General features: G+C 57.8%; 7 protein-coding genes across 7 annotated transcripts; 6 read left to right on the top strand and 1 right to left on the bottom strand.

Moving 5' to 3' along the window:
* Positions 1-325: 325 nt before the first annotated feature.
* On the bottom strand, positions 326-3,405 carry BKA78DRAFT_280552 (PAS domain-containing protein; the record flags this gene model as incomplete). Its single annotated transcript, XM_066885617.1, has 4 exons — positions 2,419-3,405; positions 2,214-2,364; positions 1,167-1,965; positions 326-1,116 (listed from the first exon to the last, which is right to left on the bottom strand). Coding segments are annotated over exons 1-4 (2,526 nt in total), but the record flags the coding sequence as incomplete, so codon positions are not given.
* Positions 3,406-4,830: 1,425 nt separating this feature from the next.
* BKA78DRAFT_351611 (uncharacterized protein) lies at positions 4,831-7,299 on the top strand (the record flags this gene model as incomplete). Its single annotated transcript, XM_066891205.1, has 2 exons — positions 4,831-5,490; positions 5,548-7,299. 2 exons carry the CDS (start codon positions 4,831-4,833, stop codon positions 7,297-7,299), a joined length of 2,412 nt encoding a protein of 803 aa, XP_066745011.1.
* Positions 7,300-10,761: 3,462 nt separating this feature from the next.
* On the top strand, positions 10,762-11,823 carry BKA78DRAFT_294320 (uncharacterized protein; the record flags this gene model as incomplete). Its single annotated transcript, XM_066886325.1, has 1 exon — positions 10,762-11,823. The coding sequence occupies one exon, from the start codon at positions 10,762-10,764 to the stop codon at positions 11,821-11,823; it is 1,062 nt and encodes a 353-aa protein (XP_066745012.1).
* A 3,492-nt stretch (positions 11,824-15,315) lies between these two features.
* BKA78DRAFT_310651 (uncharacterized protein) lies at positions 15,316-18,405 on the top strand. Its single transcript, XM_066888140.1, has one exon. It carries the CDS (start codon positions 15,678-15,680, stop codon positions 18,135-18,137), a length of 2,460 nt encoding a protein of 819 aa, XP_066745013.1. The 5' UTR covers positions 15,316-15,677; the 3' UTR covers positions 18,138-18,405.
* A 220-nt stretch (positions 18,406-18,625) lies between these two features.
* Positions 18,626-20,014, top strand: BKA78DRAFT_249430 (uncharacterized protein; the record flags this gene model as incomplete). Its single annotated transcript, XM_066884470.1, has 2 exons — positions 18,626-19,119; positions 19,180-20,014. The coding sequence occupies 2 exons, from the start codon at positions 18,626-18,628 to the stop codon at positions 20,012-20,014; spliced, it is 1,329 nt and encodes a 442-aa protein (XP_066745014.1).
* Positions 20,015-22,579: 2,565 nt separating this feature from the next.
* Positions 22,580-24,664, top strand: BKA78DRAFT_110179 (uncharacterized protein). Its single transcript, XM_066882245.1, has 4 exons — positions 22,580-22,738; positions 22,800-23,852; positions 23,902-24,105; positions 24,154-24,664. The coding sequence occupies exons 2-4, from the start codon at positions 22,833-22,835 to the stop codon at positions 24,559-24,561; spliced, it is 1,632 nt and encodes a 543-aa protein (XP_066745015.1). The 5' UTR covers positions 22,580-22,738; positions 22,800-22,832; the 3' UTR covers positions 24,562-24,664.
* Positions 24,665-25,100: 436 nt separating this feature from the next.
* Positions 25,101-26,697, top strand: BKA78DRAFT_310658 (ADP-ribosylation factor family-domain-containing protein). Its single transcript, XM_066888141.1, has 4 exons — positions 25,101-25,637; positions 25,685-25,929; positions 25,984-26,049; positions 26,115-26,697. The coding sequence occupies exons 1-4, from the start codon at positions 25,490-25,492 to the stop codon at positions 26,205-26,207; spliced, it is 552 nt and encodes a 183-aa protein (XP_066745016.1). The 5' UTR covers positions 25,101-25,489; the 3' UTR covers positions 26,208-26,697.

Consider the following 26,697-nt stretch of genomic DNA (forward strand, 5'->3'; position numbering starts at 1 on the left):
GCGATCTCGCCGCTTCTCCCGTTCCTTGTCTTTTCCCCCGCGTACTAATGACCTTCCCGCACTCGACGCCCGCCCTGCAATGCTCCCAACAGTCACAGGCGCCAAGCGGCCGGCACGGAGAGATGTCGACGACGGCGTGACGCTTCCCGTTCGCGACGACGTTTTCACGCTTCGACCGGCCCTTCCATCGTCATCATCGTACCCGCGCCGAGGCGTGTTTGTAGGCGTGCCGGCCGCACCGCAAGCAAGCGGCGTCAGACTGCCCGAGGGCGTCTCACTCCCATTGTCGCCGTCTGTCCCAACCTCGTCATCTCTCAACTCAGCCCTACCGGGTGCTGGCGAGCTCGGCTTCGAAGCCGGGAGCGTGGGCGTCGGCGTGAGCGTGGGGCGATGCTGTGGGCCCAGCTGATCCGTCAAGGTAAAGGCTGGTGTCCCTGAGCGGCTGGGCGGTGCAGCTGCCGCGGCCAAGTCGTCAATGGTGGGCGTAGGGGGCTTGGGCGGGTAGCCGGCGGGCGGAGGATAGTAGGACGGTGCAGGGATCGGCGAGTTTGTCGTGATGGCTGTGCCCATGTGGATGCCCACCGTGTTGGTCAGGGATCGCGAGCGCCTGATGCCACTGCTGTTTTGCTGCGAGTCATGGTAGTGGTGCTGCCCATGATGGTGGTAGTAGACTGCGCGGGCAGCAGACGACGACGACGACGGATGGGCTGAGGCGGGGCCGTAGTATGCGTTTTTAGAAGCTGCATGGCCAGTGTTGATCTGGAGTGGGGCCCCTCTGGACGCCTGGAAGCCAGGGGGAGGAGACGGCGGCTGCGAATGGCTGACCAGGGGGTATGCGTCGAGTTTGGTGTCGCCAAAGCGCATGGCTGGGAGTGTCTCTGGCTCGTCGTAGTTGGCAACAACCCGTTGTGGCGGTGGCCGCGAAGGCGCGGGAGAAGGCGCCTTTCTGCTGAACGAGGGACCCGCGGTAGCGTAGTTTACTCCTATGGCTGAGTCGGAGCGCGCAGGGTTGACTGATTGCTGCCGGCGGTCGCGGTGTGAGACGCTCTGCTGATATCCTGAGGAGTAAGAAGCGTACTGGGTTTCATTCTCATCGGGATCCACCATGACCACCATCTAAAGAATGTCAGCCTTGTTTCACGGCAAAGTGGCAAGAGAATGCAAACCCAAACACCAATGTTTCCATCCGCGCCATACATTGGCGTGCAGTGTATCCATCGTGGCTTACCCGTGGAATAGTGCGGCGGAGGGCGGCCATGGATGTCCACATGAGGTCTGCCTGCGCGATCCGTGCTCGGAGTCTTGCGGTGGCCAGAGTTGGTGAGCCAATTGACTTTTGCCGTAATACGCGCCCCATCAGTCAGAGACGTCCTAATGAATTCCCGGACAGTGTGGGGACCGCCTATGCGATCGAGAAGACGAGACTGGAGGAGGCCTGGGATGCGAAGCGCGGGGGACGTAAAGGTGATGCGGAGAGAGGGATAGGGGCGGACCAGCATAAACGTCTCGTAGGCATTGGGGAATCTTCCGCTGGGGTTGAGTCGATTCGTCGCCCTTAGTCGTGCAGAGCTGCCTTCTGACGAAGACGAATCTTCCGCATTGACATAGCGACGAAGCTGAGTGTTTGAGGCGAGCGGGCGGTTGCCCCGCGCCGGCGTGGCTGATCGCGAGTCGGATCCAGGCCGTCCCTTTGATCGTATCGTCTCCATCTCCTCCAAGCTCAGCAGCTCTCCCAAGCGGCCCAACGCCTCCAGCGCATCCTTTTCCTGCTGTTGCGCCGACACCTCGTGTTGATGCGCTTGCTGGTCTTGCTCGAGAAGCATCTGAAAGGAGTCAAGCCCCTGACAGCGCTCGACGAGATTGGTGACATCGATTTGACATCCTATAAAGTAGCGGACGTTTCCCCTGTTGTCGTGTAGGGGTGCGATTAGGCAAAGATTCAGAAAAGGGGAACCATCCCGACGACTATAGAGCAAATGGTCAGTACGGCTGCTAAACGACGATTTTGAATTCCCGCTAATTTTAGTCGGACGGATATAACAATAGGTACAAGCCCAGCAGGAAAGACTTTGAGGCGTATTGTAGCATATCTGACGTCAAAGCGGTAGCTAAAAGGCAATCTGTAGTGGCCTAGTAGCGCCGGCTACATCCGAAGGCTGGGGGTCTCGTGCCATGAATGCGAAACAAGAGGTCGAACGATTGTGGCTACTCACTAATTCAACAGCAGCTCGCTCTGCTCCTGGCCATTTCGAACGGCGGCACCGATGCGGGAAATTGTTGCCCGTGACGACTTGGGCCCTTGGAGAAAGCGGCAGTTCCTGCCTAGCACAAAGTCCCTGCCGTATAGGGTCGTTGTATGAAAACCTGAGCCGTATCAGTTCCGCATGCGCTAGTACTGACAGCGGGAACCCAACCAACCTTCCGAAGCATAAACAATCGGGTTGCCTGGCCGCGACGGATCTGTAAGGCAGTAAGCCTCGGCCAGTCCGCATACCAAATTACGCGATCCCGCTGCACTGCAGCCAGTGATTTCGTTGATGAGAAGTTCCGTGACCACATTGGTGAGCCGAAAGGTAATGTAGCCGGGAAGCGCCTCGTTGACGAGCTGTTCCGCCACGCGTCGCGAGCCGGATCCAAACTTGCTGCTCAGTGTAGCCGCCACCAATGATGCAGACGATGTCTTTTCTGGTCCAACAATCTGTCTTGCGATTGCGTTGGCATAATCCACGGCAGCCGCGGCCTTGAGCGTCTCGAGGTAGCGGATGAGGGTTGGCGCGTAGTTTGGTCGGTACTCGTTGAGGAATGCTATAAACTGGGAGAAGAAGGGCTGATGGTGGATGATGAGGTTGAGGTGGTCGGTTGAAAAGAGTCGTACGGAGAGGACTTCGGCGTTGGTGAGGGTTACATTTGGCGGCGGTGGCATAAGATCGAAGCCGTTGGAAGTCCTGGATGACGCACTCGAGGATGCGTCTGGGTCGTTGTCGTCCGTGTCGAAGATGGATGGGGGATCTGCGGATGGGTCGCTTGAAGACATGGCGATTCGGCGGGGAGGGGGAAGGGTGAGGTCTTCGACGGAATGGATATATGTGGAAGCTTCCGGTATACGCTCAACGGAGGGAAATACGGACATGGAAGTGATACCTCTTCTTCCACGCCTAGGAACGTATTGATCTTGGAGAGGACCGAGCCCATCTCCTAGATCCATGATCACAGTAATATCAGCGAGGACGGCAGACTAGCACATGGCAAGGGTGATGGGTCAACGGTTTCCAAGTGCCACGGTACGAGAAGTTCGGCAGAGGGAGAAACCGAAATTTTAATATAGATCCCGGTGGAAGAGGAAAGTCGGGACCTGAAGGCAGCTCCATGCCGCGGCAACCCTAAGGCGCTTTAAAGGACAAGGAGGCGACATGGCAGACCAGGACCGATATCATGAAGGCTAAAATTTTCCAAGGGCAAAGGCGAGCAAGGCGACATGATGGTGAGGGGCTTTGCAAGGCAATCCCCGCGGTTCTGGGCTCCTCTGGAAGCCATCAAGACGTGTACTATACGCGGCGAATCGCCGGAGGATGTGTCCCAGCATATCGATCACTTCATGGCAAGTGGACCGGTGCGCGGGAGGACGAGCCGGTTTGGGCGTTCCGGCGGCGGGCCTACAACGAGGAAGAATCGAGAGAAGGGTCGTCGCACGTTGCGGTGGTGGACTCTTCGTGGCCCCGCCTCCATCCCAGCCTGACAGAGATCCTGGCTCTTGTGTGCATTCAAACCTGGGTTTGCCACGAGACTTGGAACGCGAAGAGAATTCGGATAAGGTGTTGGCACCCCGACTGTAAATGAAGCCAAAGCTACTCGGGACTGCGGCTGGCGCTTCCGACCGTTTGTTGTCCTAGATCCCGCGGCCGAGTTCCGCTGGAATTGTGTGATTGGATGGACGGGCGAGAATTGCTGGGAAGCCTGGTCTAGGTATAGTGGTGTTTTCCCAGCAACAGAATCTGTAAACACATTTTTGCGTCGTCGAGTCGTCGTACCTGACCCGCTCGCGATACGAATTATGAGGGTTTGCCTTGTCCGTGGGCCCAGACTGGCGGCATCGTGTGGGGAAGGGAATATCGAGATTTGGGTCGCCTAGCTATCGGAGCATTGTTGTGGTGGTGAGAGAGGGAGGTGACGTGCGCAGGCCGTGTTCGACTGCGCCTTTTGATAAAGCACATGCAGGCGCTGGAGTTTTTGTATTCCTTGCAGAGAATGGCCATGCGCAACAAGGTAATTTCGGCGCATTGGCACGTGGGTGAGGGGATTGCCATAATTTTGGACCATATAGCGGGGCGGGGCGCAGTTGGAGAGGTAGAGTAGAGGTGCCCAGGTAGAAAAGGACGGATGCCGTGTGTTTGTGGTTCTGTAGGTGATGACAGGGCGACGACGTGCAGCCGGCCAAGACGCGAGACCTGGCCGTTGGAGAGGAACATTCTTCTTCCTAGGTTTGGACTTCAATGTCTCTCGCTGATCCTCCTCCACCCAACGCTAACCACACGGCCCCTGACTATCGCCGAGTCGCTTTGGGAGCGGCGCACCCAACCATGGTTAGCAGCTACGCCGCCATGGGCACCAGCAATTTCTCCAACGCAATAATGTCGACGACCGGGGCAATTGGTCCCCAGACTTGGCTTCAACATCCCATTCTCTTAATCGCCCTTGATTCCTGTCCGTCTTGTCAACCATCGCGACGACCAGACGACAGCCGCTTCGTCCCGTCATGCCCTGAGTGCCTCCGGCTACGTTGCTAGGACATCCCGGTCGCCGCACCCAACGGGTTACACCACACTCGCAATAATGTTCTCCAGCGCAAGCAGCAATTTGGTGACCTGGGAGAACATGACCCAGGAGCCGTCGTCGCCAACCCTCACCAACCCAGACCTCATCCTGCCAGACCTTAGCGACTCTCTCGACTCGACACCATCCCCACAACTGCACCCCACTCGCCCGCCCTCCCCTCCCGCCCACTTGCTGCGCGAGTCCTTTCGCCTGCCGAAACCCTCTTCCTCTCCCGGCGTGAAACCCCTGCCGTCGCGTCCGCCGACCAGCTACACCAACAACTCCTTCGGCGCGTCCACTGACGACGGGGACACGACGCCCCAACGACTGGTTCGCAGGGAACATGACATGGAATCTTCAACTTCGCTCCGGGCTACACCGCGCGCCAACGTCATGCAGGCTTGGCAGAGGGACGGCAAGGACGAGGCGAACGACCGACTGGACCACTGGCCCGGTTTCGACGGTCCCAACCTCGAGAGCGACGCCGATTCCCACTTTAGCACCGACGACGCCACGTCGAGATTGGGCAGTCTGCCCTACGTGGCAGGAAGCGATGAGGAGACGGATCCCGAGTTGTTCAATGACGGCCATGAAGAACTTGACCTAGAGGCCATATCGTCGGCGGCTCTGAGCAAAAGGGCTGAGATGATTCTGGCAAACGCGAAGAAGAGACTAAATGTACGTGGCTCCCTTAGCGCCATCAACTTGGCAGCCTACCAACTGACACGTCTGCAGCTCATGGAAGGCAATTTACGAGGCGCGCGACAATCTCTTGTACCCCCTCCGCGTCCCAAGTACAACTCATACACTCCCTCCAAGCGGCCAGTCAGCATATCTCCCATGTCCAAAGGCTCGGGTCCCTTTTATATACCGCAACCCCAGCACGCTGCACTGGCCTCGCCGTCGCTGAGATCGAGCGCCACTACCCCAGGTCACACGCGCGGTCATAGTGAGGTTTCGGACTTGTCACTGGAGAATTCCACCACACCAAGGAGAGCGCAGAGGGCCGTGAGTGCCATGGGCTCTTTCAGGATGCAATGGCCGCAATCCGGAACCAACACGAGAAACTCCATGATTTCTCTCAGAGGTGCGCGAAGTCAGGAAACCATCCGGCACACGTGGGTGTCTGGCGAGCAACCCAGCTACCGGTCAATGTCTCGGGGCTCAATGCACCAAATCTCGCCCACTCTTGAAACTCTCAAGGAGGACGAAGCGACGCAGCAGCGCCCGACTCTTCATCGGTCCGCGTCGACAACAAGCGAGTTGCGCTCGCAGATGCAAAACTTGAATCGCCGAATTTCAACTCTCAGGGAGAAGGCGCGCGAAGAGCACTTGAAGAGACGAAGTCTTCAGAGCCTGCGCGATCCTGAAGAGAATGGTTACCACTGGGATGCGGAGGATGAGGGTCATTCGCAAGCTGGAGACCATTCCAAGAACGGAAAATATGCTCCGCGTGCTTCCACGGCCATGGAACTCCGGAGACGACGCAACAGCAGTCAACAATCTGACTACGACAGCCGATTCGAGGACGCAGACGAGGAATTCGACTACGACCAAAGATCGCCCCACGCCGTCAAGCCCCACGGCAACCACCACAGCCAAGAGGACCGCGAAATCAACGGTGACGACCAATTCGAGGATGCTGAGCAGGTCCTGTCCGAACGCCACGAGGACCGCCTCGACGCCTTTGATTATGAAAACTTCTTTCTCCACAGCGCCATGGGGACCTATAGAGCCGAACAGCGTAGCAACAGCGTAAGCTCCGTCTCTTCTGAAGACTCTGTGGAAACCACGCGACCTACCTCGCGCCATGCGGCCGCAGCAGCAGCAGCAGCCAGAGCCAACGCAAGGAAATCACCAAAGCTTGGTAGGCTGGCTGTCCCGAATCACCATCGCCAAAAATCGGCCGATTCCATCTCTTCCATCACAACATTCCAGACTGCCACTGAAGGTCGCGATCCTGGTTCCGATGCTGACATTGAGCCGTCAGAAGATGATGAGCAAGGAGACGAAGAGGTTATCGACCGTCATATCGCACGAAGCGCCGCTCACACCTTGGCCTTCTCCTCAAAGAAGAGCAACCAGTCGTTGAGCTCCTCGGCCTCGGAATCCCGGCACCTTCACTCGGCCGCCTCGTCTTTGAGCCCCCATCACCTCAACTCCTCTGGAAGTTCCTTCAACGGCTCGAGTCCACTTATTCAGTCTCCCCCTTCCGAAGCGTACTTTAGCAGCGGCAGCGGCCACGGCTCGGACACGACGGCGCGCATCATGGCGACGTTTTTCGCTCAGTCGAACTCTCGGGATAAGTTGACACCGCTGGCACAAAAGGACGAGGACTTGCTGTACGCGTTGACGACAAGCATCCAGCAGGTGTGTGCGCGGTTGCAGAGCGCGCAGGAGGATGCGTACGAGACGAAGATTTGGCGGCGCCGGCTGGATGCCGCGAGGAAGATCTTGGACGGCGTGCCTGAGGAGATTCAGATGTGACGTGACTGTGCGTCTTCCTGAGTCACCTCTTCGCCGGACAGCATGCCGTGGACCAACCCTTGACAATTGACGCCAACCACGACCATGGCGACTCTGTGCTCCACGACACCCTCCCACCTCAGCTCCATCATCTTTCCGACCCCGCTCTAACCACAATACCAAAAAACAATGTGCATTTCTTTATACCTTGGGCGGACCCAAAAAATTAGACGCATACTCCGGTTACGGCTATCTGCTTTGGCCAAATGCATAAACGCTTTTTCTTCTCTGTTCGATTCTACGGCCGGCTCAGACCTATTTACCCCCTTTTCATCTTTTCACGTGCGTTTTTGCTGTTTACTCTACTTCTCATTTGATACCTCTGTATTCTTTTCCCCTGTCCGTTAGTCATCGGTTGCATATATTACCCCAACAACCCTTCCCGATGCATTGCTAATGTGTACATTTTATACCCACACTGGTGTGTTTTTTTGGTTTGCCGTTTTTGCGTTGGCTGGCCGTTGGTTGAGGAAAGGGAGGATATCGTCTGGTTGCTGCGGGGTGGGAAAGGATGGTGGATGGGGAGGCGTGGATCTGTGCATGCTTTGTGTTTTATACTGCTTTTTGACTATGGCTATGTGTAGAGATGGATGATTGTGTATGCGCGATTTTTCTACCAGATCGATATACCTACTGCGTGCATCCTACGTATGTACGCATGCGATTGTTTTGTTTAGTCGTTGTTGCAGACTGCAGTCGAGTGTTGACACAGAGACGAATATCCGTATCTAAGAGTGGAGCGAGACAAAAATGGAAGACTTATTTCTAGACTGCGAGACCGCCGTTGCTGTACAGAGAAAATTTGTCGAGTCATTGCATGATCTGGACGCTCGCTGGAGGGGGTCAGAAGAGGAGGTGCAGGTTGTTGTTGATGTTGTACCGCATTGCAGCGCATACTGTATGAGCAGCAGCAGAAGGTGAGGTGAGGTGTTGAGCCAAATGGACTCCAGACTCGACCGACTGGACCACGCGACAAGCGCAAAGATGCAGCGGAGCCAGCCTTTTCCGCCGCTGTCCATCTGCCCGTCAGTGTCTGTCAATCAGTCGGTCTGTCATGCAATGCCATGTAGGCAGTCGTGGTGACATGGTGGTGGACTAGTCGCCCACACATCGCTAGCGGCGGGCGCTTGGCGGCGGTGAATCTGGACCAGAAGCTCTCAGGCTTTCACTGTCCGCCCCGTCCGTCATCCGTCACCGGCGACCCAACATTGACGCACTGCACTGCGCTGCGATGCAGATGCTGCGGGGCCTGGCGTGGCGGCGGCCATGACAGCCGCAGAGCCACGGCTCGCAGTCTTCGCCATTGGTTCGCAGGGCTCGCCATCCTTATGCAGGTTGGCTCGCCATTCGCCCGAAGGCTCGCCTTCTTCGGACCTGCACCCACTACTACTGTGACCGGGACCAGGGTGACTGGCATCTGGCAGAGATGCGGTGAGCGTTTGCAACAACGACATTGGCAGCGGCGGCGGACAATGCATCGATGCATCGCAGGCAGGCAGGCAGGCAGCCCAAAACCGTTGACGGATGATTGAGTTCTTCATCGGTACTACACGACGACTGGCCGGGGCGGCTCGGGTACGAGGAACATGAAGAATTCTCGAGGCTCAATTGAGGCTGACAGAGATGGCAGTGTGTCATTGGAAAAGGCGGCGAACGAGTCGGTGTTTTTTGAACAGGGTCTCTTCGATTGTCGGCGTCAGGCGATTCGTCGCTCTGTCGTGAGCGGCGGCGGGTTGGTTGGACGCGAGCAAGCGTGCCTGCAGACTCCCAAGTGCATATGCACGAGATGAGAGCCGACCGGATGAGCAGACGAGGAGAAGAATTGGGCTGGCAAGCCGGCCACTCCAACGACTATGACAAAGTATTCACGAGGCTAACCATCTTAAAGATACAACAAGTCGTTCGGGACGTTGTTCTCTCGAGACCAAACTCACTGCTAGACTGACTCTCCTTGCCGACGACACAAAGCCCTTGTTCCCAGCCCCAACCTGCAGCTGCAAGATGCACCTAACCATTTAGTCGCAAAACTCTGGTTGCCGCTCTCCACTTTTATCTCTCTTGTCGTCGTTACTTCATCTTCTTGTCCCGCCTTGGGTTTGACTGTGCTGGAAATACTTTACGTCCACCACACTCGTCTTTCCCATTGCCATCATCTATCCGAACCAACACTCGACTGGGGGACCGCAAACGCCTACAATTGCACAACCACGCTCTCACACCCTCGCCGCCGAATCTTGCATGATCCCGGCGCTGGCTGGTCTACATTATCGCGCCGTACAGCCATAGCTATTCGTCACAACAATCACCACCAGACGAGGGCCGTCCAACGAGCTCGCAGCCGTCGCATTCTGGCTCCTGTTTGGCCCGGCTCGTGACCATCCAGCTGCGCTCCCACCAAACGAGCTGCCTGGCTGGCCGCAAAGCAGCAAAGCCTCACGCCAGGGAGATTTTCTGCGTAACGCGCCTAAGCTGCATGAAGCTGCGGTAGGTCGGGACCCCGCCAATGCAAACGACGGAACGGACCTCGATATCTGGACATACGTTTTTGAGAAAAAGGAGTGCGGAGGCACAATAATTGTCTGATTCTTCTCCCACCTCCGCCTGGTCTGGTCCATATTTCCGCGCCTGTCTGCTCAAGCACATATTTTGCTGTACAAACTTGACCGCCCGGATTTGCGTCGAGAGCAGGCTGGGCTTTGCCGCACATATTTTATTTTTTACCTCTCCCTCCCACAATCGCTCCCGACACGCTGGGTTGCTAACGTTCCAGTTACACATTTCTGGAGACGCCCTTTTCTCTCTTTCGAACTCCGAGTTTTATTACCGTACTTACCGTTCGGAATCTGCTTGCCTGTCCTGGCCGGATCTACATACACCGGCTGACCTACCTTTTCGTACCTTGCTCGTTCCCTTGATCTCGTTCCGCCGCTAGCTCTGAGCATATTTTGCTGGACCCTGGCCGGACCTTCTTATCTCCAACAAGGGAATAGGGAGAGGAAAGTCTCTTGGTACAAAACTTCCAGAGGGACGGAAAAATCCGACAAGACACTCAGAGCCGAGCAGTTTCTACCTGTGTCGCCTCCCTGGGCGCGTTGCTCGACTGCAAGCGCATTGCGCTCGCTGCGTCGTCTCGGGCCCTCCAAGGTCACAGTCTTACAGAAATTTCTCTCACATCGCACGCACACTCGTCCGCGCATAATTGCCTCCGATCGATCCGTCGCGGCCAAACCAATCTCAACCTCGCGCGCCTGCCTCCCTTCCTGTTTGCGCATCATTTGCGCTCGCTCGCGCGCGCTTTCAACCACCAACTCGCGCGCTCTTCCTCAGACTCCATGTCCGCCAACGCCTCTATACGCTCTATTGCATCGATCTTTGTGCGCGTTTTTCCCCTTAACTCGCCTTCTTCGGCGGTGAAATACATCGATGGCGATGCCGATATTTGACGTCTGTCGCGCGGTTCCCGCGGCGCCACCGGGTACCCTGGCCCACCACAGCCAGCAGCCCGCGCAGGGACTGGCCAGTCTGCGAGCTGCGCCACGGCCGCTGGCCGAGCGTGGAGATGCCGGGTCCCTGCGCGAACAACAGTGGACGACGACATTGGTGACTTGTGGAAAGGAATTGGAACGGGTGGATGGAGAAGCATTGCCCTCGCAACGTGCGGAGGGCTGGTCCAAGGCCGCGCGAAGAGACTTGCTCGCGCCGTTTTTCCGGCCTGTCGTTGCGCATCCGGACGCGCCGCCGAGCTACGAAGACACGCTGGATGACGCGCCGCCTGACTACACGGCCAGCGACGCGTTGGCGACGGCGAAGCTAGAAACTGTCGATTCCGACGCGCCCCCGCCATACACCGCCCATGCCTCCACAAAGCCGCAGTCCGAACAGAGGCAAGACGATGAGTTTTTCTGGGGTACACTCGCATCTAAACCTCTCCTCGACTTCTCAACCACCCATGGCGTGCGTGAGCACAAGGGCAAGAAGAAGAAAAAGCAGGTGCTAGCCTCGTGGGCCGACTCGGACGACGAGGGCAAGAAGAACGACGGCGACGGCGGCGGTGCAGGCGAAGCACCCAACGGCGATGCAGGAGGAGGTGGAGATGGTGGAGGAGGAGACGACAACAACGGCGGCGGCGGCGACGACAAAAAGGACGACGATGACGATTGGAACATGGCGCCGGCCGGCAAGAAAGCGAAAAAGAAGGCAAAGAAGAAAACCCCCTTTGCTATGCTGGATGATGAGGAAGAGGACAAGCCAAAGGAGGAAGAGCCACCGGCGGAGGATGGTGGTGGTGATGCTGGCGCTGCCATGCCTGGCGATGATCCGCCTGCTGATCCGGCGCCTGCGGATGCTAATCCGGATGATGAGTGGGGCACGGTTGGCAAAAAGAAGAAGGGGAAGAAGGGAAAGGTGAGTTTAGTTTTCCACTTTTGTTTGAAGGCATGGTTACGTGAGGAGCAGGCGGGCAGGTGGTTGCATGCTCAGTGTTGATGTGCGTTCATGGGCTTGAATGCTCCTCGTCTTGCTTTCTCGGGCGACGACGAGAGTTGAAGCACATGTGAAGCAAGAACCACAAAGCGTTCAACCTCCACCGCTTGGTGAAAAGCTGCCGAGCAACGTAGTCTGGCTTGCTTGTGCAAGCCCACCACGTGCCGGTGGCGATTGCGCTCCAAACGCGCAACCGTGGGACAGCAGGCAGCACACCTGCGTCAGCTTGCAAATCTTTCCAACGCTTGTCACCGTCTGACGACCAGAAATAGAACAGTGCCCCAGACCCCGTTGCGCCAGCTCCTCCACCGGCTGCCAAGGTCGACAGCGGCGGCGACATGACCTTTGACTCGATTAACCTGGGCAACGACGCGCCAAAGATCGATCTTTCGTTCGGCGGCGCCGACAACAAGCCCTCGACGGGTTTTGGCGCCTTCAGCTGGGGCGCGCCGACGACGGACTGGGGCGGCGGTCTCAACGGCTCCAAGGACGACAAGAAGACCGACGCCGCCAAAGATGCGGCCGACGCGAGCACCGCGTGGGGAAGCTTTGGCACCGGCAACAAAATCAACACGGGCTTCGACTTTGGATTCGGCGGGGCGGGAGCAGCGACAGAGGCCAAGCCCGAAGACGAGTGGGGAGGCTGGGGCACGGTGGGCAGCAAGAAGGACAAGAAGAAGGGCAAAAAGGGTGCAAATGCCCTCGCCGTCGAGGATCCGCCCATCCCTATTGCTCCAGAACCTGTTGTCGAAGCCCCGCCAGAACCTGCGGCGCCGCCGCCAGCCGAGACGAACCCTGATGACGAGTGGGGAGGATGGGGACCAGCATTGAGCAAAAAGGACAAGAAGAAGGCTGCGAAGAAGGCGGCGCAAGCAACGGCAGCGGCCGCTCTCATCGACCAGACGACGACGGCCGATCCAACACCGGCGACGACCGAACCTGCGCCCGCGGAGGCGGATCCTGATGACGAGTGGACCGTCAGCACTGGCAAGAAAGACAAGAAGAAAGGCAAAGGTAAGAGTGTGGATTCAGAGCAAGACACGGCGCCAGTTGTTGCAGCTGCTTCAGACGATGTACCACCACCTCCTCCTGTTCATGATTTCGATGCTCCTGCTTTAGACGATGCTGCTTTAGACGCGCTTGATTTGGACGATGCTGCTTTAGACGCGCCTGCTTTGGACGACGCAGCCAATGAAGCGCAGCCTGAACTCACTGAAAATCAAGCCGCCGCCACGACCGCGACCGCCGCGCCGACCGAAGCCAACGCCGACGATGAGTGGGGCACCGCCGTGTCCAAGAAGGATAAGAAAAAGGGCAAGAAGGGCAAGTTGGCTGATCCAACCCCGGAACCTGAACCCGAGCCCGTCGTCGAGGCGCCTCCCGCACCTGAGCCAGCCGCTGCGGAGGATGAATGGGGTGGATGGGGCACCGTGTCGAAGAAGGATAAGAAAAAGAAAAAGGGTAAAGGGGGTGCAGAGACGATCGAACCGCCCTCCGTCGACATGCCAGCCGCACCCGAACCTCCTGTCGACGACGCAGCACAGCCGCTGGTCACGCCGGTCGAAGCCAACGCAGATGACGAATGGGCCTCGCCATCGTCGAAGAAAGACAAGAAGAAAAAAGGCAAAGGCGACAAGTCAACCGAGGAACCGCTTCCGCCAGCCCCCGCGCCGCCCCCTGCCGTCGCCGATCCGGTAGATGACCCGAACGACTGGTCCTTTTCGTGGGGCACGTCGAAGAAGGACAAAAAGAAGAAAAAGGGCCAGCAGGCCGCTCCGACGGGCTTCGACGACGTTCCCATGGTGCAGCCAGACGGGGTCGACGAGCCGAAAGCCGCAGCGACCAACGGCGACGACAATGCCGCAGACGTGTGGAGTGTCGGCAAAAAAGACAAGAAAAAGAAGGGTGCGGACAAGAGCGGCGCCGCGGACGATGTGACTCACGACAACGACCCCCTGGCCGCGTCGGCGGCTGATGTGCAGCAGCCTGATGGCCACGCGGACGGTGGCGAGGAAGAGGCTTCGACCGGCTGGGGCGTGTGGGGTTTCGGCACCGGCAAGAAAAATAAGAAGGGCAAGAAAGCAGGCACAGTTGGTGCGAGCGCGTGGGATTTCCCGCCTGCCCCCACACCCCCTGGCGAGATGGAAACAACTGCAGAAAATCACGACCAGGTCGTCCCACCCCCGCCGGCCCCTGATCCGCTCGCCATCGAGGCACCGCCCGCCGAAGATGCGTGGTTTACACCAGTTTCTACCAAGAAAGGGAAGAAGGGTAAAAAGGGTAAGGAGGTCGTGGAGCCCCCTGTCGAAGCTCCACCTCCTGCGACCGAAGAGCCAGAGCAGCCAAAAACTGAGGAAACAAAAGGTGAGGACACTGCAGCAGAGCCCATCGAGACAGATGGAATAACAGAGCCAGCGCCCGACGCCGCGGCCGAGGACAAGAAGGTGGAAGAAAAGTCGACGGGCTGGAGTCTCTGGGGCTCGTCGTCGACGAAGAAAAAGACTAAGAAGGAGCTCGAGAAGGAGAAGAAGGAAAGGGAGAAGCAGGAGAAAAAGGAGAAGGAAGCCGCGGAAAAGGCAGCTCGAGAAGCAGAGGAACAGGCTGCCAGAGAGGCCGAGGAGCAAGAGACCCTGCGGAAGGCCGAAGAGGAGGCAGAAGCCGCTCGCATCCAGGTGGAAGAGGAAGCCCGCATCGCCGATGAAGAAGCAAAGAAAAAGGCAGAGGAAGAGGCCGCGGCAGCGAAGACGTCACCCGCGTCCAAAAAGGACAAACGGAAACAGAAAAAAGGTGCCAAGGAAGTCGTTCCCGTCGTCGAAGCTCCCGCTCCGCCAGCAGCGGAACCCGAGCACGTGCCAGACCCTGGCGTGTCAGACCCTTTGACGGCGGATGCTCCCGTACCCGCCGTCGACGATCAGCCGCCAGCAGCGGGGACAGGCTCGACCAAGACGTCGCCCAAGGTGGACCGCGGAGACGCGTGGGGAGCGAGCTCGACCGGCGCGGGCGGCTTCTGGGGCGTATCTCTAAAGAAGACGAAAAAAAGCAAAGACAGCAAGGCCGCCAAGACGAACAGCGAAGTGCCGGCGGTTGTGGCAGCTGACACGGGCGGCGTGGATGCAGCGACCACAGGTTTAGGGCTGAGCGGTGCTGACCCATTCGCAGTCGACGGCCATGGTCACGGTGGCTCGGAGTGGGCGTGGCCAGACGACGTCGGCGGGGAAGCACACGTACCACTGCAACCTGCTGGCGACCCGGACCCTGTTTCTACAGCTGCTCCAACGTCGCCAGGCAGCGAGCGCAAACTGAAAAAGAAGAGCGGCAAGATTGCAGATCGACTCAAAGCGTTCGAGGCGCCGCCCGTGCCACCCGTTGCGTTTGCTCAGGACCCGAACGAGCTGCTGCCTCACGCCGATGCGCCACCACCACCACCAGATCACGAGCCATCCCTGCCACCGCAAATATCTGCCCACGAGAACGCGTTCGACAACCCCGACGCAGACGTTTGGGCCGACGCGACTGCTCCTCCGCTAGACGACGTCAAGAAGAGTCCCAAGGAGAAGCGCGCCGAAAAGAAGGCTGCCAAGAAAAAGGGAAAGTCCACCACAACGGCTGTGGAGCCGCCCGTTGTCGTCGTGCCAGAGCCTGAACCTGGTCCCGCTGCTGCAGTCGGTGAGGTAGACGATTTGCTGTCACCAATTCCGGGTGGATTTCCCGAAGACGACTTCATCGACGTTGCACCGCCCCCGCCGCCAGAGCCGGTCGTCGAGCCTGAGGTCGTAGTCAAGGAAAAGACGTCGCCAGCCAAGAGCAAAAAGGACAAGGAAAAGGAGAAGAAGAAAAAGGGCAAAAGCGGCAGCAAAATGGAGGCAGCAGCGCCAGAGCCTGTCGTCATCGACGTTCCCCCGCCGCCGCCGCACAATCCCGCGCCAGAAGACGGTGACCAACCACCGGAACAAGCCGACCCAGCCATCAACATATCTGACTTGCCCCCCTCTGACGACGTCGTGCCGCCCGCCCCACTGCAAGACGAAAACGTCCCACCTGCTGCACCTCCTGCTGCGCCAGAAGTTGAAACAAAGCCCGCCAAATCCGAGTCGTCCAAAAAGGAACGGCCCAAGGTCATCCGTGATAAAAACGCCGGCACCTCGTGGGGTTTCTGGGGCGCGACGGCGGGTCCGACGGTTGTGCGCGAGACTGTGCGCAAAAAGAAAGACGGCGACGGCGGATCGCCGACTGCGACGCGCACGCCCGTCCGCGGTGCCATGGTGCGCGAGCGCAGAAAGGAAAAGCCGGTCGAACGAGACGACTCGAAGAGCTCGGGGTCCGGCGAGCGCAAGAACAGCAACAGCAGTCGCCCCAAGCCGGCGGCGCGCTCGAGCAGCTTTTCGTTTTTTGGGGGCGCCACGCCCATGCGCAGCAAATCGATGCGCGAGCCTACGCCGCGCAGCTCGGCAAAGACGCGTCGCCACGATGACGTGTTTGAAGACGAGGACCAACGCGAGGAGCAGCCAAAGGTCGGGTCCAAGGCGGCGCGCATGATGGGGCTCAGCGAAGGCGAGCAGCGCTCCGCTGAGCGCGCGCGTTTGTCGCGTCGTCATTCTACCAAGGAGTCAGGCAGTCGCCGCCGGTCGGTGCGTGTGCCTGCTGGCGATGAAGAAGAGGACGCTGTCCGCGCAGAGGAGACATCGCCGCGGAAGAGCAGTAGACGCAAGTCGCGACACGTGGACGTGGCCGTGGATGGCGAGGAGCCTCCCATTGTCGTCGATGCGCAGGATGCTGGTCCAGATGTCGTCATGGAGGATGATGCCGTGTTTGTCGAGAGAGATGGCCCGGCCATGCCGCAGTCGAGGCGGAAGAAGGACCGCAAAGAGTCGCGGACAGAGACTCCGAAGAAGAGTGAGAACGGTGGAGGTGGAGGCTTGATGGGTCTGTTCGGACTGGGCTCGGCCAAGAAGAAGGAGAAGGAGAATGCAACTCCCGAAGTCGACGAGAGGGATAGGCGGTACAGGGGTTCAAGGGAGGACGAGGAAGGCCGCAGAAGAAAGAGATCCAGGGCCGCAGACGAAGACTACGCAAAGCGTTTGCGACGCGAACAGCGACGGCTCCAACGCTCCCGGCCCGCGTCTGAAGACGAATTGGCCCCCGACACTCCTGCTCCTGCGCGTGGAGGCAGCGGCGAGACGGATCCCGAAGAAGCAGAGGCACGCCGTGCCGACAGGCGGGCGCGGCGCGAACGACGCAGGGAAAAGGAGGTCCTCGAGGACCGCCGCGTCAAAGAACGGGAGCAGCAAGAGCAGCGGCTCCGTGAAGAGCAGGAAATGGAAGCGCGGAGACTGCAGGAAGAGAAGCGAGCTCGCCGCGCTGCCAGGAAAGAAAAGGAAGAGCGCCGACGTGTCGAGGCTGAAGAGGAGCGCAAGCGCATCGAGGCAGAAGAGGCCGCCGCCGCCGAACAAGCAGAGCTCGAGCGCGAGCGCCGCGAACGCCATACCCGTCGGCGAGACAGACATGGCGGTGGTGTATCAGTCGACTCGCCCTCTGCTCACCATTCTTCGCATCGCCCACGCACCGATTCTCGCCGCCACTCGACGCGCATGGAAGACGAGCGAGACAGAGACGACCGTCGTCGCCGACACGACGAACGGCGAGCCCGTCGAACTGCAGCCGCAGACGCAGACGCCGAATTCAAGCCCTCCCCTCTCCGCCGCTCGCACACCGAGCCCGTCCGCGACTACTTCGACCCGCGCAACGGCACGATGCACCGCTCGTCCTCACACCGCCATCACCACGGTGGTGGCTCGGGCTCAGCAGCCAGCGGCAGCGACAAGACGCGCTCGTGGGTCGACCAAGTCAACGCGGAGCCGCCGCCACCCGTCCCCTTGGCCGAAACCATCATTGACGCGCCGCCAGCGGCGCTCGACGCGGCGGCGGCGCTGAACCCTGGCGTCGGCGGCTCCCACTACGTTGACGACATGGATCGCCACGAGCTACGGCGGGCGGCACGCAAGCGCGACTCCAAGTTCAGCGACGAGCGCGACCGCTTCTACGACCCTGCTGCTGCTGCTGCGGCGGGAGGCTATGACGAGAGTGGGAGGCGCAGGAGGAGACGAAGGAGAGACGATGAGGCAGGCTTCAGGAGTAGTGATGGCGGGAGCGTCGAGGGAGGCGGTGGTCATGGGAGCGGCAGGAGGAAGAGGGATAGCGGTGTCTTGTGGGACGAGCCGGGTGGAGTTGGTGTGAGGACGTGGGATGGGCAGCCGGTCGAGAGGCCCAAGGGCGAGAGGAAGGGGAGCAGTTGGCTCAAGAAGATTGCGGGGTTGTAGGGAGGGGGTCAAGTCGAGCATTGGATGGTATTTGGGAAAAGCATCATGGCTCGGGATTTTATTTTGGATTCGAAGGGGCACTTTGGTTCGGGCATGAGCAGGAGGTTCTTCATGATTGACGATTGATATGATGCCATGATACCCAGCATCTTGAGTTGAGATTGATCATAGTTCGGAATTTGCAATGCTGCTTCTTGTGGATCGTCGTATCATTTTGCCTGGGTTGAATTTGGACGGCAATTGATCTCCATGTTACTCAAGGAATAAGTACAAATCGATTGCCAAGTGCCTTGGTGTGGATGTCAAGGAAAGTGCCAGAATGTCAACTGTTCCTGACATCCATGTAGCATGACTGGTCCGTGCGGCGGAGAAAATCATGGGCGGCACCGAATGACGGACTTCCATGACCGAGCTTCCGTCTGGTCAATCGGGCGAGCTACCTACGAGTATCACCTCTCAACACCACCGCCGCTCTCCACCACGACAACATGGCGCCCGCTTCCAAGCTGCTCCACACAGCTGCGCCAGGAGTGGCTCGCGCCCTGCGCAACCCCTCGACTCTTTCCAGAGCCACCACGCTCGCAACCATCCGCCCGACCTCCGCCGCCATCTCGTCACGCCGCCACTTCTCCAACTCGACGCCGTCGTCCTTCAACAACCCGGGCCTCCTGGGCAACCTCTCGGGCGGCAACAATGCTGCCCCCATGACCTTCTTCTCGCGCCAATCGCTGCCCGCCAACACCGTCATCCGCTTCGTGCCCCAGCAGACGGCATGGATCGTCGAGCGCATGGGCAAGTTTGACCGCATACTGCAGCCCGGTCTGGCCATTTTGATTCCCTTCATCGACCGCATTGCATACGTCAAGAGCTTGAAGGAGGCCGCGATTGAGATTCCTAGTCAGAGCGCCATCACCGCGGACAATGTCACGTTGGAGCTGGACGGCGTGCTGTACACGCGTGTTTTTGACGCATACAGAGCCAGGTGAGACATACTGGACATGGAACACATAGGGACAGGAGGATGCTAACGAGGGGGGCTTAGCTACGGAGTCGAGGACGCGGAATACGCCATCTCGCAGCTGGCGCAGACGACGATGCGCTCGGAAATCGGGCAGTTGACGCTCGACCACGTGCTCAAGGAGCGGGCCAACCTCAACGCCAACATCACGGCGGCCATCAACGAGGCGGCCCAGGACTGGGGCGTGACGTGCCTGCGGTACGAGATCCGCGACATCCACGCGCCGGCGCCCGTCGTCGAGGCCATGCACCGCCAGGTCACGGCCGAGCGCAGCAAGCGCGCCGAGATCCTCGAGTCCGAGGGTCAGCGCCAGAGCGCCATCAACATCGCCGAGGGTCGCAAGCAGAGTGTGATTCTGGCGTCCGAGGCCCTCAAGGCCGAGCAGATCAACATGGCGAGCGGAGAGGCCGAGGCCATTCTGCTCAAGGCCAATGCGACGGCGGCGGGCATCGACTCGGTGGCCCGCGCCATCGAGCAGGGCCAGAACAGCGCGCAGAACGCGGTTAGCCTCAAGATTGCAGAGCAGTACGTCGAGGCGTTTGGCCGCCTGGCAAAGGAAGGCACCAGCGTCGTCGTGCCCGGCAACGTCGGCGACATTGGCAGCATGATTGCGACGGCCATGTCGGTGTATGGCAAGGTCTCGGAGGGCCAGGGCAAGCAGATGGCGCAGACGATTGGCGGCTTGATCGGCTCCCACAAGGACGCGTCTTCTGGCAGCGCCAACAACACCAACCCCGCCGCCACGTCGTCGGAGCGCGCGCAGCAGGTCGAGCAAGAGGCACAGGAGCTGAGGCAGCAGGGCGAGAATGTCCAAGAGACGGTCCTGAACAGCTTCGACAAGACGACGCAGCGGAGATGATTGGCCCCCTCCGTGCTTCCTTTACATGCCACGCGGACAGACACGGACGTGAGCAATAGCCATCACTAAAACAACTGCAACGAGGTAAAGGAGCGGTGGTCCTGAAAACGGCTATCGCTATCTGTAATATACAGCGGAGGATGATGCACAAGCAGCAGCATTGGGACGCACGCAGTAAGAAATCATTCTTGGGGGTCTTTGTTTTTCTCTTTTCTCTTCTCTTCGACTAAGCAAGCGAGCGCGTGGGCAAAGGCAATGGAAATGGAATGAATGATGGAACAAAATGCAGATCAAGCGAGAGCGTCGTCCAAAGTTTCTCTACTCAGTCAGCAAGCAGCATTGGCGTTGTAGCGAGCGGGGGACAGCAGGCAGCAGAAAAGTAGTTAGCGTGTGAGCGAGCGAGCGAGCGGTTTGAGCGGGTTTGGTTGTGATTTGAGGACGGAGAGACGTAGTGTATTGGTTGGTTGAGGTGAGGTGGTGGATGAGTAGGAGCGAGCGGCGTGGTGTCGTGTGGTGTTTTCGTATCATTCCCATCCCCGCTCAAAAAGTAAATGCATCTTTCTCTTCTCCTCTGCAGTGTCTATGAATAGGTGTGCTCTCGAAAGGAAGCAGGAAAGAAGCAAGCATCGCGGGTTTTCGGGCGGTTGGGTTTCCAATTGGTGTGGCTAGCGGCACCACGTACTCTGGAACTCTGGAACTCTGAAACTCTGAAACTCTGGCACTCGGGAAGCACGCCGGCTCTTTGCCTCAAGAATTCCCCTGGGAGATGAGGTGAGCAAGATGGTAGGCACGTTGGCAGAAGGTATCCATCCTGGACTGGGATTTGATCACTTGGGTTTGTGTCCAAAGACGCAGCAGTTCATGAGGCCAGCGAGCAGCATCCACCGGCGCCTTCCCCCCATGATCAGCCTTTCTTAATCGCTGGATGCTGAAAATAACGGCTTCGTAGAAGGGTTGTTGTCACGCTCTATTCAGATAAACCGTGACTAGCTTTCGGAGTGCTACATCTGTAAGTTGAGGAAATGGAACAACAGACTTGAGGCCTCTGTCCGTCCAATTACGCTGAAGCAGTACATAAGGTAGTTTCACACAGCCAATGATGAGTGTCTGAAGTCGAAATTCTCCCAAAACGAATGCATCGCCAAAGTGCTGCTCAGAAGCACCGTCTCCGACTGGCAATGTGGTTACGGGGGGCTTGCGTGATGGTCTCATTTCATGTGACGGATGCGATGGTCTATTGGTGTCCAGCGAGGCGTGTGGGGCGTGGCTGTGTTTGCTTGCCGCTCGGGATGGACTGAGATGGAGGTGACAGGCGACGGGTGTAACTGGACATGCAGTCGAACTGCATCGGGAAGGAGGAGTTGATGCTTTCTTTTGGTGTTGTTGGCGCGAAGACGCTGGATACGCTCAAGGGGGTAGGCGCTAGCACGGGCAGGGGTTGCTGTGATGGATATGGGGTAGGTGTAGTCGTCGCCTTTCACATCAAGTAGGAGTATTGGAAGCATTGGATTCATTCCGGATCTTGGAACTCGTCGATGGACCATCAGTTAGCTTCTGACTCGCAGGTGAATGATGAAGCAGTCAAGCCGTCGAACTCGCGGTAGAATCAGAGAGTTGAGTCGCCGGACTTGTTCCAAGCGCGCGCGGCTGCAGCTCATCTAGATGAAGCGTCCTCAGCCCTGCCAGCAAACACAACATGGACAAAGCAAAATGCCATGCAGCAAGCCCATGGTGTTTGGAGATTTGGGAGGGCGTTTGGGACCAATGAGAGCGAGCATGTTGGGTCGATGGGAAGAAGTGCGAGCGAGGCGTTGGTGGATGGCGGCGAGATCGAGCCGACGAGAGAGCCGTGCGCGCCGTCTCGACAGCCGACGGCTCTGACGTACCACTACTCTTGTCGCGCTGGACCATAATTGTACATCGACACGACCAACGCCTACAATTTTTCCTACAGCCAACGTGAAATGAGGCAGCAGCAAGCTCTCCAGCATTATCGGGTACCCTTTTCCATCATGCAACCGCTTTTGCGCTGCCCATCAAGCGCCTCTTCGGGCACTGTCGTCGAAGATACCAAAGCGGCCATGTCTGCAGCATACATGTATATATATGGGCTCTGCTACACCAAGGCTGCCGGACTGGCGTTTGGATGACACTGCATCCGACGCCTTCTTCATCTTTCCGTCGTTCTGCACGTCAGCTCCCGTCGTTTTCGCCGCTTTTGGCATTCGTTCCTTGACGCCACAACCACCACCACCACCACGGCATGGCCCCTTCGATACCGGATTTCAACACCCTGTCGCTGGGCAGCTTGCCGCGGCAGCAACAGCGACAGAGCCCTCCTGTCTCCCGTGCTCGAGCTTCAAAGGCATGTGACGAATGTAAAAGGAGAAAGGTAAAGTGCGTCCATGCGAGAGATTCAGAGTCGCCAGGGCGTAATGATTCAGGAGTAGGTGCGGGGGCCAAGCAAAGGGCCCAGAACGTGGTGAAGTACTACGAGTCGATGATTTGGGCGGTTTTGCAAGGCTCTCAAGCTGCTCTCGAAGACCCCAGGCAACCGGTGGATGATGAAGAATTTCGAGATGAACATATCAATGAGCGTATCAAGAGACTGGAAGCCTTTTGCAAAACCTTACTCGTCGCAATTTATCAAGGTTCGGAGGCTGCCCGCAAAGAATTCCTGCGACCTCAAGAAAGTGTAGAGCAAGAAAAGACCATTGAGCAGTTGTAAGTGTCCAGTTTATTATCAAATCGCCCTCGTTTCGACTGGAGCTGATATGAGTGACAGGCTCGATTTGTACTTAAGAAGATCCATCCGCAGATGCCGATGATCCACTCGGCACGATTTTTCAAGTCTTTGAACAGTCCATTCGTCAATGAGCGACCTCCGAGATGCCTTCGCTACATCATGTGTGCTCTTGCTGCTTCGACGGATTCCAACAATGCTCGGGAGAGCAAAGCATTTTATAAGCAGGCAAAAGAGTGCTTGGATGACGACAAAGCCAAGGAGGAATACGACCGCGGATCCATAAACACCTTGTCCCACGTCCAGACCATCGTGCTCATCGCCATCTACGAGCACCGCCATCGCTTCCGATCAGGGCCGAACATGAGGCTCTCCGAGGCTTTGGCCCTCAGCAACAACCTGGGCCTTCATAAAGGCCCCGGCCCCAACTTTGTTGAATACGGCATCGCAAATCATTCAGACGACTTTGGAGAAGTGGAGGAGAGGCGTAGAACCTTTTGGGTTTGCTTCATCGAGTTCGTCTACACGAGCTGCGATGAGGAATCGCTAAGCCCCATTCGTGAGGACGATGTAAGCCTACACTCCATTCATTTCGAATCTTTGCTCACTGCTCTCCAGGTGACTTCACACCTGCCAGTGTCCGACGAGGACTTTGAGAACGGCGAGCAAGTCGAAACTATGCCGCTCCAGTATGCTTTGACAGTCCAAGGAGCTGAAAAGCTAACTCCTTTTGCCGGAGCCTGCGCGATGACATGTCTCCTGAGACGAATCATGACCCACAACGCAAAGGGAAAGCGCGGTCACGACCCTTGGAACGTTTCTTTCAAACGTTACAACGAGCTTTTTCAAACGCTTCAAGCCGTGAAAGCCGGTCTGCCTGATGAGTTCAAGTTGTGCGGAAGCTTCGACCCACGCAACCTGTTTGTGGGCGTCCTTTTCCATGCCGCCCGAATCGAGCTCCACTGGGTCGCTATGGAAAAGGCCGACGGTCGTGATGATCGAAAAGCTGTGCACAACCACAAACTAGAGTGCGTGACTGCGGCAGCAGACATGTCAAAAATGTTCACTCACTCTGATCAGATGGACATGTCCCAGGTAGGCCAGGCCAAAAATTGCTGCTGTTGAGCCATGCTGATTGATGTAGTTTCACCCGTTCACCTTCGACTGTCTTCGTCTAGCTCATGATGCACTTTGTAAATTTCCACATGGGAACTTGCATAGAGACAATTTGGACAAGGTGATGCAAGCTTTCAAGAAGGGTTCCTCGCAGGAGCGCCGTCCGGACCATCCAAGTATGATGGGTTCCGCAAGAGGCAGCTCACTCATGTCTGGACATGCAAATCAAATGGTAAGTATCAGCAGCTTCTGCATTGGTTGGCGACTCACGAAGCTCTAGATGACATCTGGAGCGAACCAGCAGCAGCATCAACCAACAATGCCTTCCTATGATGGCAACTCTGGCTTGTATTCTTCGCCACATTGTCCAGGGGAATGGAATCCTGAAGCAATACCCTTTCGACCCGCACAATGGACCAGTCAATTCATCGGCGTCCCGAGCATTGTTCCATCCATGATGCGCCGCCAAGAGGATCAGTTGATGTCGACACCGCCGGAAGGGTCAGATATTGCCATGTCGGGGAGCGACTACAGTGGCCATGACTTTTGCATGAATACAGGCGCCGTCATGGCCCACAACAACATTGTCTTTGCTCATGAGCAATTCACGGAGCAACCTGGAGTGGGATGGAATGCGCCGCACGGCTTTCCGAGCGTTGGGCCAGGGACCGGCCACCCCTTCTCGTAGGTCAATCAAAGGCCATGATCCGTGCGACAGGGCAAAATGGTGGCTCGGCAGGGTCGTGACGATGACAATGAGTGGCGTCGTTTTCGGGAAGGATGGGAGCTAGTGGTGATAGGCTGCAATTTTTTCGAGTGTTTTCATAGGAGCGACGGGTTGTTCAAGAGGACACATATGTACCATTACCAAGGCAGACGTTGAAGAGGATTTCATGGTGACTGTATGTGGACTGGTGGTCGAATGCACTTGGCCGAAATTGGCAAAAGGAGCGGGTGTGATGATGATGCAGGAAGGAGTGGTGAGTCTTGTAACCAGCCCTACAACAAGTCAAGAGGATACCGTGTCAGTACATGGTATTGAAAAAAGGCGGGCAGCGCAGGCGTCAAAGGCTCCCTATGACCCACAGCGCATCATGGTGGCAGGGCAGGCGTCGACTTGGTTGTGGAGGATTTCGCCGCTCCCGCCCGATTGGGATAGCCCATGGTCCGTGCGCATGCCCAGCGACAGGAAACACCGTGGACATTTCAACCACAACCATCACCGTTCGATTACCACCCTCACTCCCCCCAATACCCTCTCCAATCTTCAAACCACACGCCACTGCCCGCCCGCTTTCCAGGTAAGTCATTTTCTGGCCTCTCGCGCCTCCCCCCACGCCTGCGCTGTCACCTGCCCGCTTCGCTCGCCCTCTCCCTGCCTGTGCTCTCGCTTTGGCTCTCTGGTCGAGACCCGCCGACAGCTTACGCCCACTGCTCGCCGCCGTCTTTGCTCAGCCATCGCATTTGATTTTCATCAAACCACGCCTCGCTGCTTCGCTCTTCCTTCTGGTCGCACTGTTGACGCTCGTCGCCTTTGCTCAGGCTCTAGGCTCCTCATACACCGCTTATCCACCCCGACTCCCCCTTACGGCACACACGACACCACACCCGCAACCATGGGTCTCACATTCTCGAAGCTGTTCGACAAGCTATGGGGCAAGAAGGAGATGAGAATCCTGATGGTCGGTCTTGACGCCGCAGGAAAGACGACCATTCTCTACAAGCTCAAGCTCGGTGAAATCGTCACCACGATCCCCACCATTGGTGAGCCCTGCCGCCGCCCTCGCCTCGTTCGTCACTGACCCCGCCAGGCTTCAACGTCGAGACCGTCGAGTACAAGAACATTCAGTTCACCGTGTGGGATGTCGGTGGACAGGACAAGATCCGCCCCCTGTGGAGGCATTACTTCCAGAACACCCAGGGCATCATCTTCGTCGTCGACAGCAACGACCGTGACCGCATAGTGGAGGCTCGCGAGGAGCTTCAGCGCATGCTCAACGAGGACGAGCTGAGGGATGCTCTTCTCCTGGTCTTCGCCAACAAGCAGGATCTTCCCGTACGTTCGCCCAGCCTCGCCGCGATAAGCACATGGAGCTGACCTGTTTTGCAGAACGCGATGAACGCCGCCGAGATCACCGACAAGCTCGGCCTCCACAGCCTTAGGCAACGCGCCTGGGTAAGTTTCGCGCCCTCGCGCCGACGACGGCGCTTATCGGGCACCAATCGCTAACGGCTCAACAGTACATCCAATCCACCTGCGCTACCTCCGGTGACGGTCTGTACGAGGGTCTTGAGTGGTTGAGCAACTCGCTCCGCAAGGCGGGCCACAACTAAGCGAGTTTCTGCGAGAGCCTGACGATTCCCCCCCGCGAGCGAGAAAAATGTCATATCCATACAACTCTCGTCTTCAATCACTCTTCACCTTTTCTCCCCAATCCGCTCAACAACAACGAATATCAGGTGTTAGCCGGTCGGTGGAAGAGGGCGAATTATTGCTTGGAGTTTTTGAATTGTCTTAATTAGCACAAGTGCAAATGATTTGGAAGTCACGATGATGAAAGCAGTCCCCTCCAAACCGCGCGGGGGAAATGAGGCTTCTCTTTTCTCTCGTCGCAATGGTCCATCTTCTGACGACTCCCTCCGAACGGTTTGCAACGGGTGCTGGTTGATGCGCGCGCAGGACCCCTACAAATACCGAGAAAAAACAAAACATTTTTTAAAAAACACTGGAACACGCGGTCTGGAGGGGTGGAATGCAAGGGAGGCATTTTTGTTGATTCAGACTCGCATGCGCTCGGAGCCAGGATGTGGGAAATGGGTGGGT

This window comes from Phyllosticta capitalensis (genome assembly GCF_038381095.1).
Source record: "Phyllosticta capitalensis strain CBS 128856 chromosome Unknown BKA78scaffold_4, whole genome shotgun sequence".
In the NCBI taxonomy this organism is placed as follows: Eukaryota; Fungi; Ascomycota; class Dothideomycetes; order Botryosphaeriales; family Phyllostictaceae; genus Phyllosticta; species Phyllosticta capitalensis.

Excerpts from the sequence above, each read along its gene's own strand:
- BKA78DRAFT_310651 (XM_066888140.1), top strand. The coding sequence starts at position 15,678 with ATGGAGGCAGCAGCGCCAGAGCCTGTCGTCATCGACGTTCCCCCGCCG.
- BKA78DRAFT_310658 (XM_066888141.1), top strand. The coding sequence starts at position 25,490 with ATGGGTCTCACATTCTCGAAGCTGTTCGACAAGCTATGGGGCAAGAAG. Across the intron at positions 25,638-25,684 it reads CACCACGATCCCCACCATTG|GCTTCAACGTCGAGACCGTC; the intron begins GTGAGCCCTGCC and ends TGACCCCGCCAG. Across the intron at positions 25,930-25,983 it reads CCAACAAGCAGGATCTTCCC|AACGCGATGAACGCCGCCGA; the intron begins GTACGTTCGCCC and ends CCTGTTTTGCAG.
- BKA78DRAFT_110179 (XM_066882245.1), top strand. The coding sequence starts at position 22,833 with ATGCCGATGATCCACTCGGCACGATTTTTCAAGTCTTTGAACAGTCCA. Across the intron at positions 23,853-23,901 it reads ATCAGATGGACATGTCCCAG|TTTCACCCGTTCACCTTCGA; the intron begins GTAGGCCAGGCC and ends TGATTGATGTAG. Across the intron at positions 24,106-24,153 it reads CTGGACATGCAAATCAAATG|ATGACATCTGGAGCGAACCA; the intron begins GTAAGTATCAGC and ends ACGAAGCTCTAG.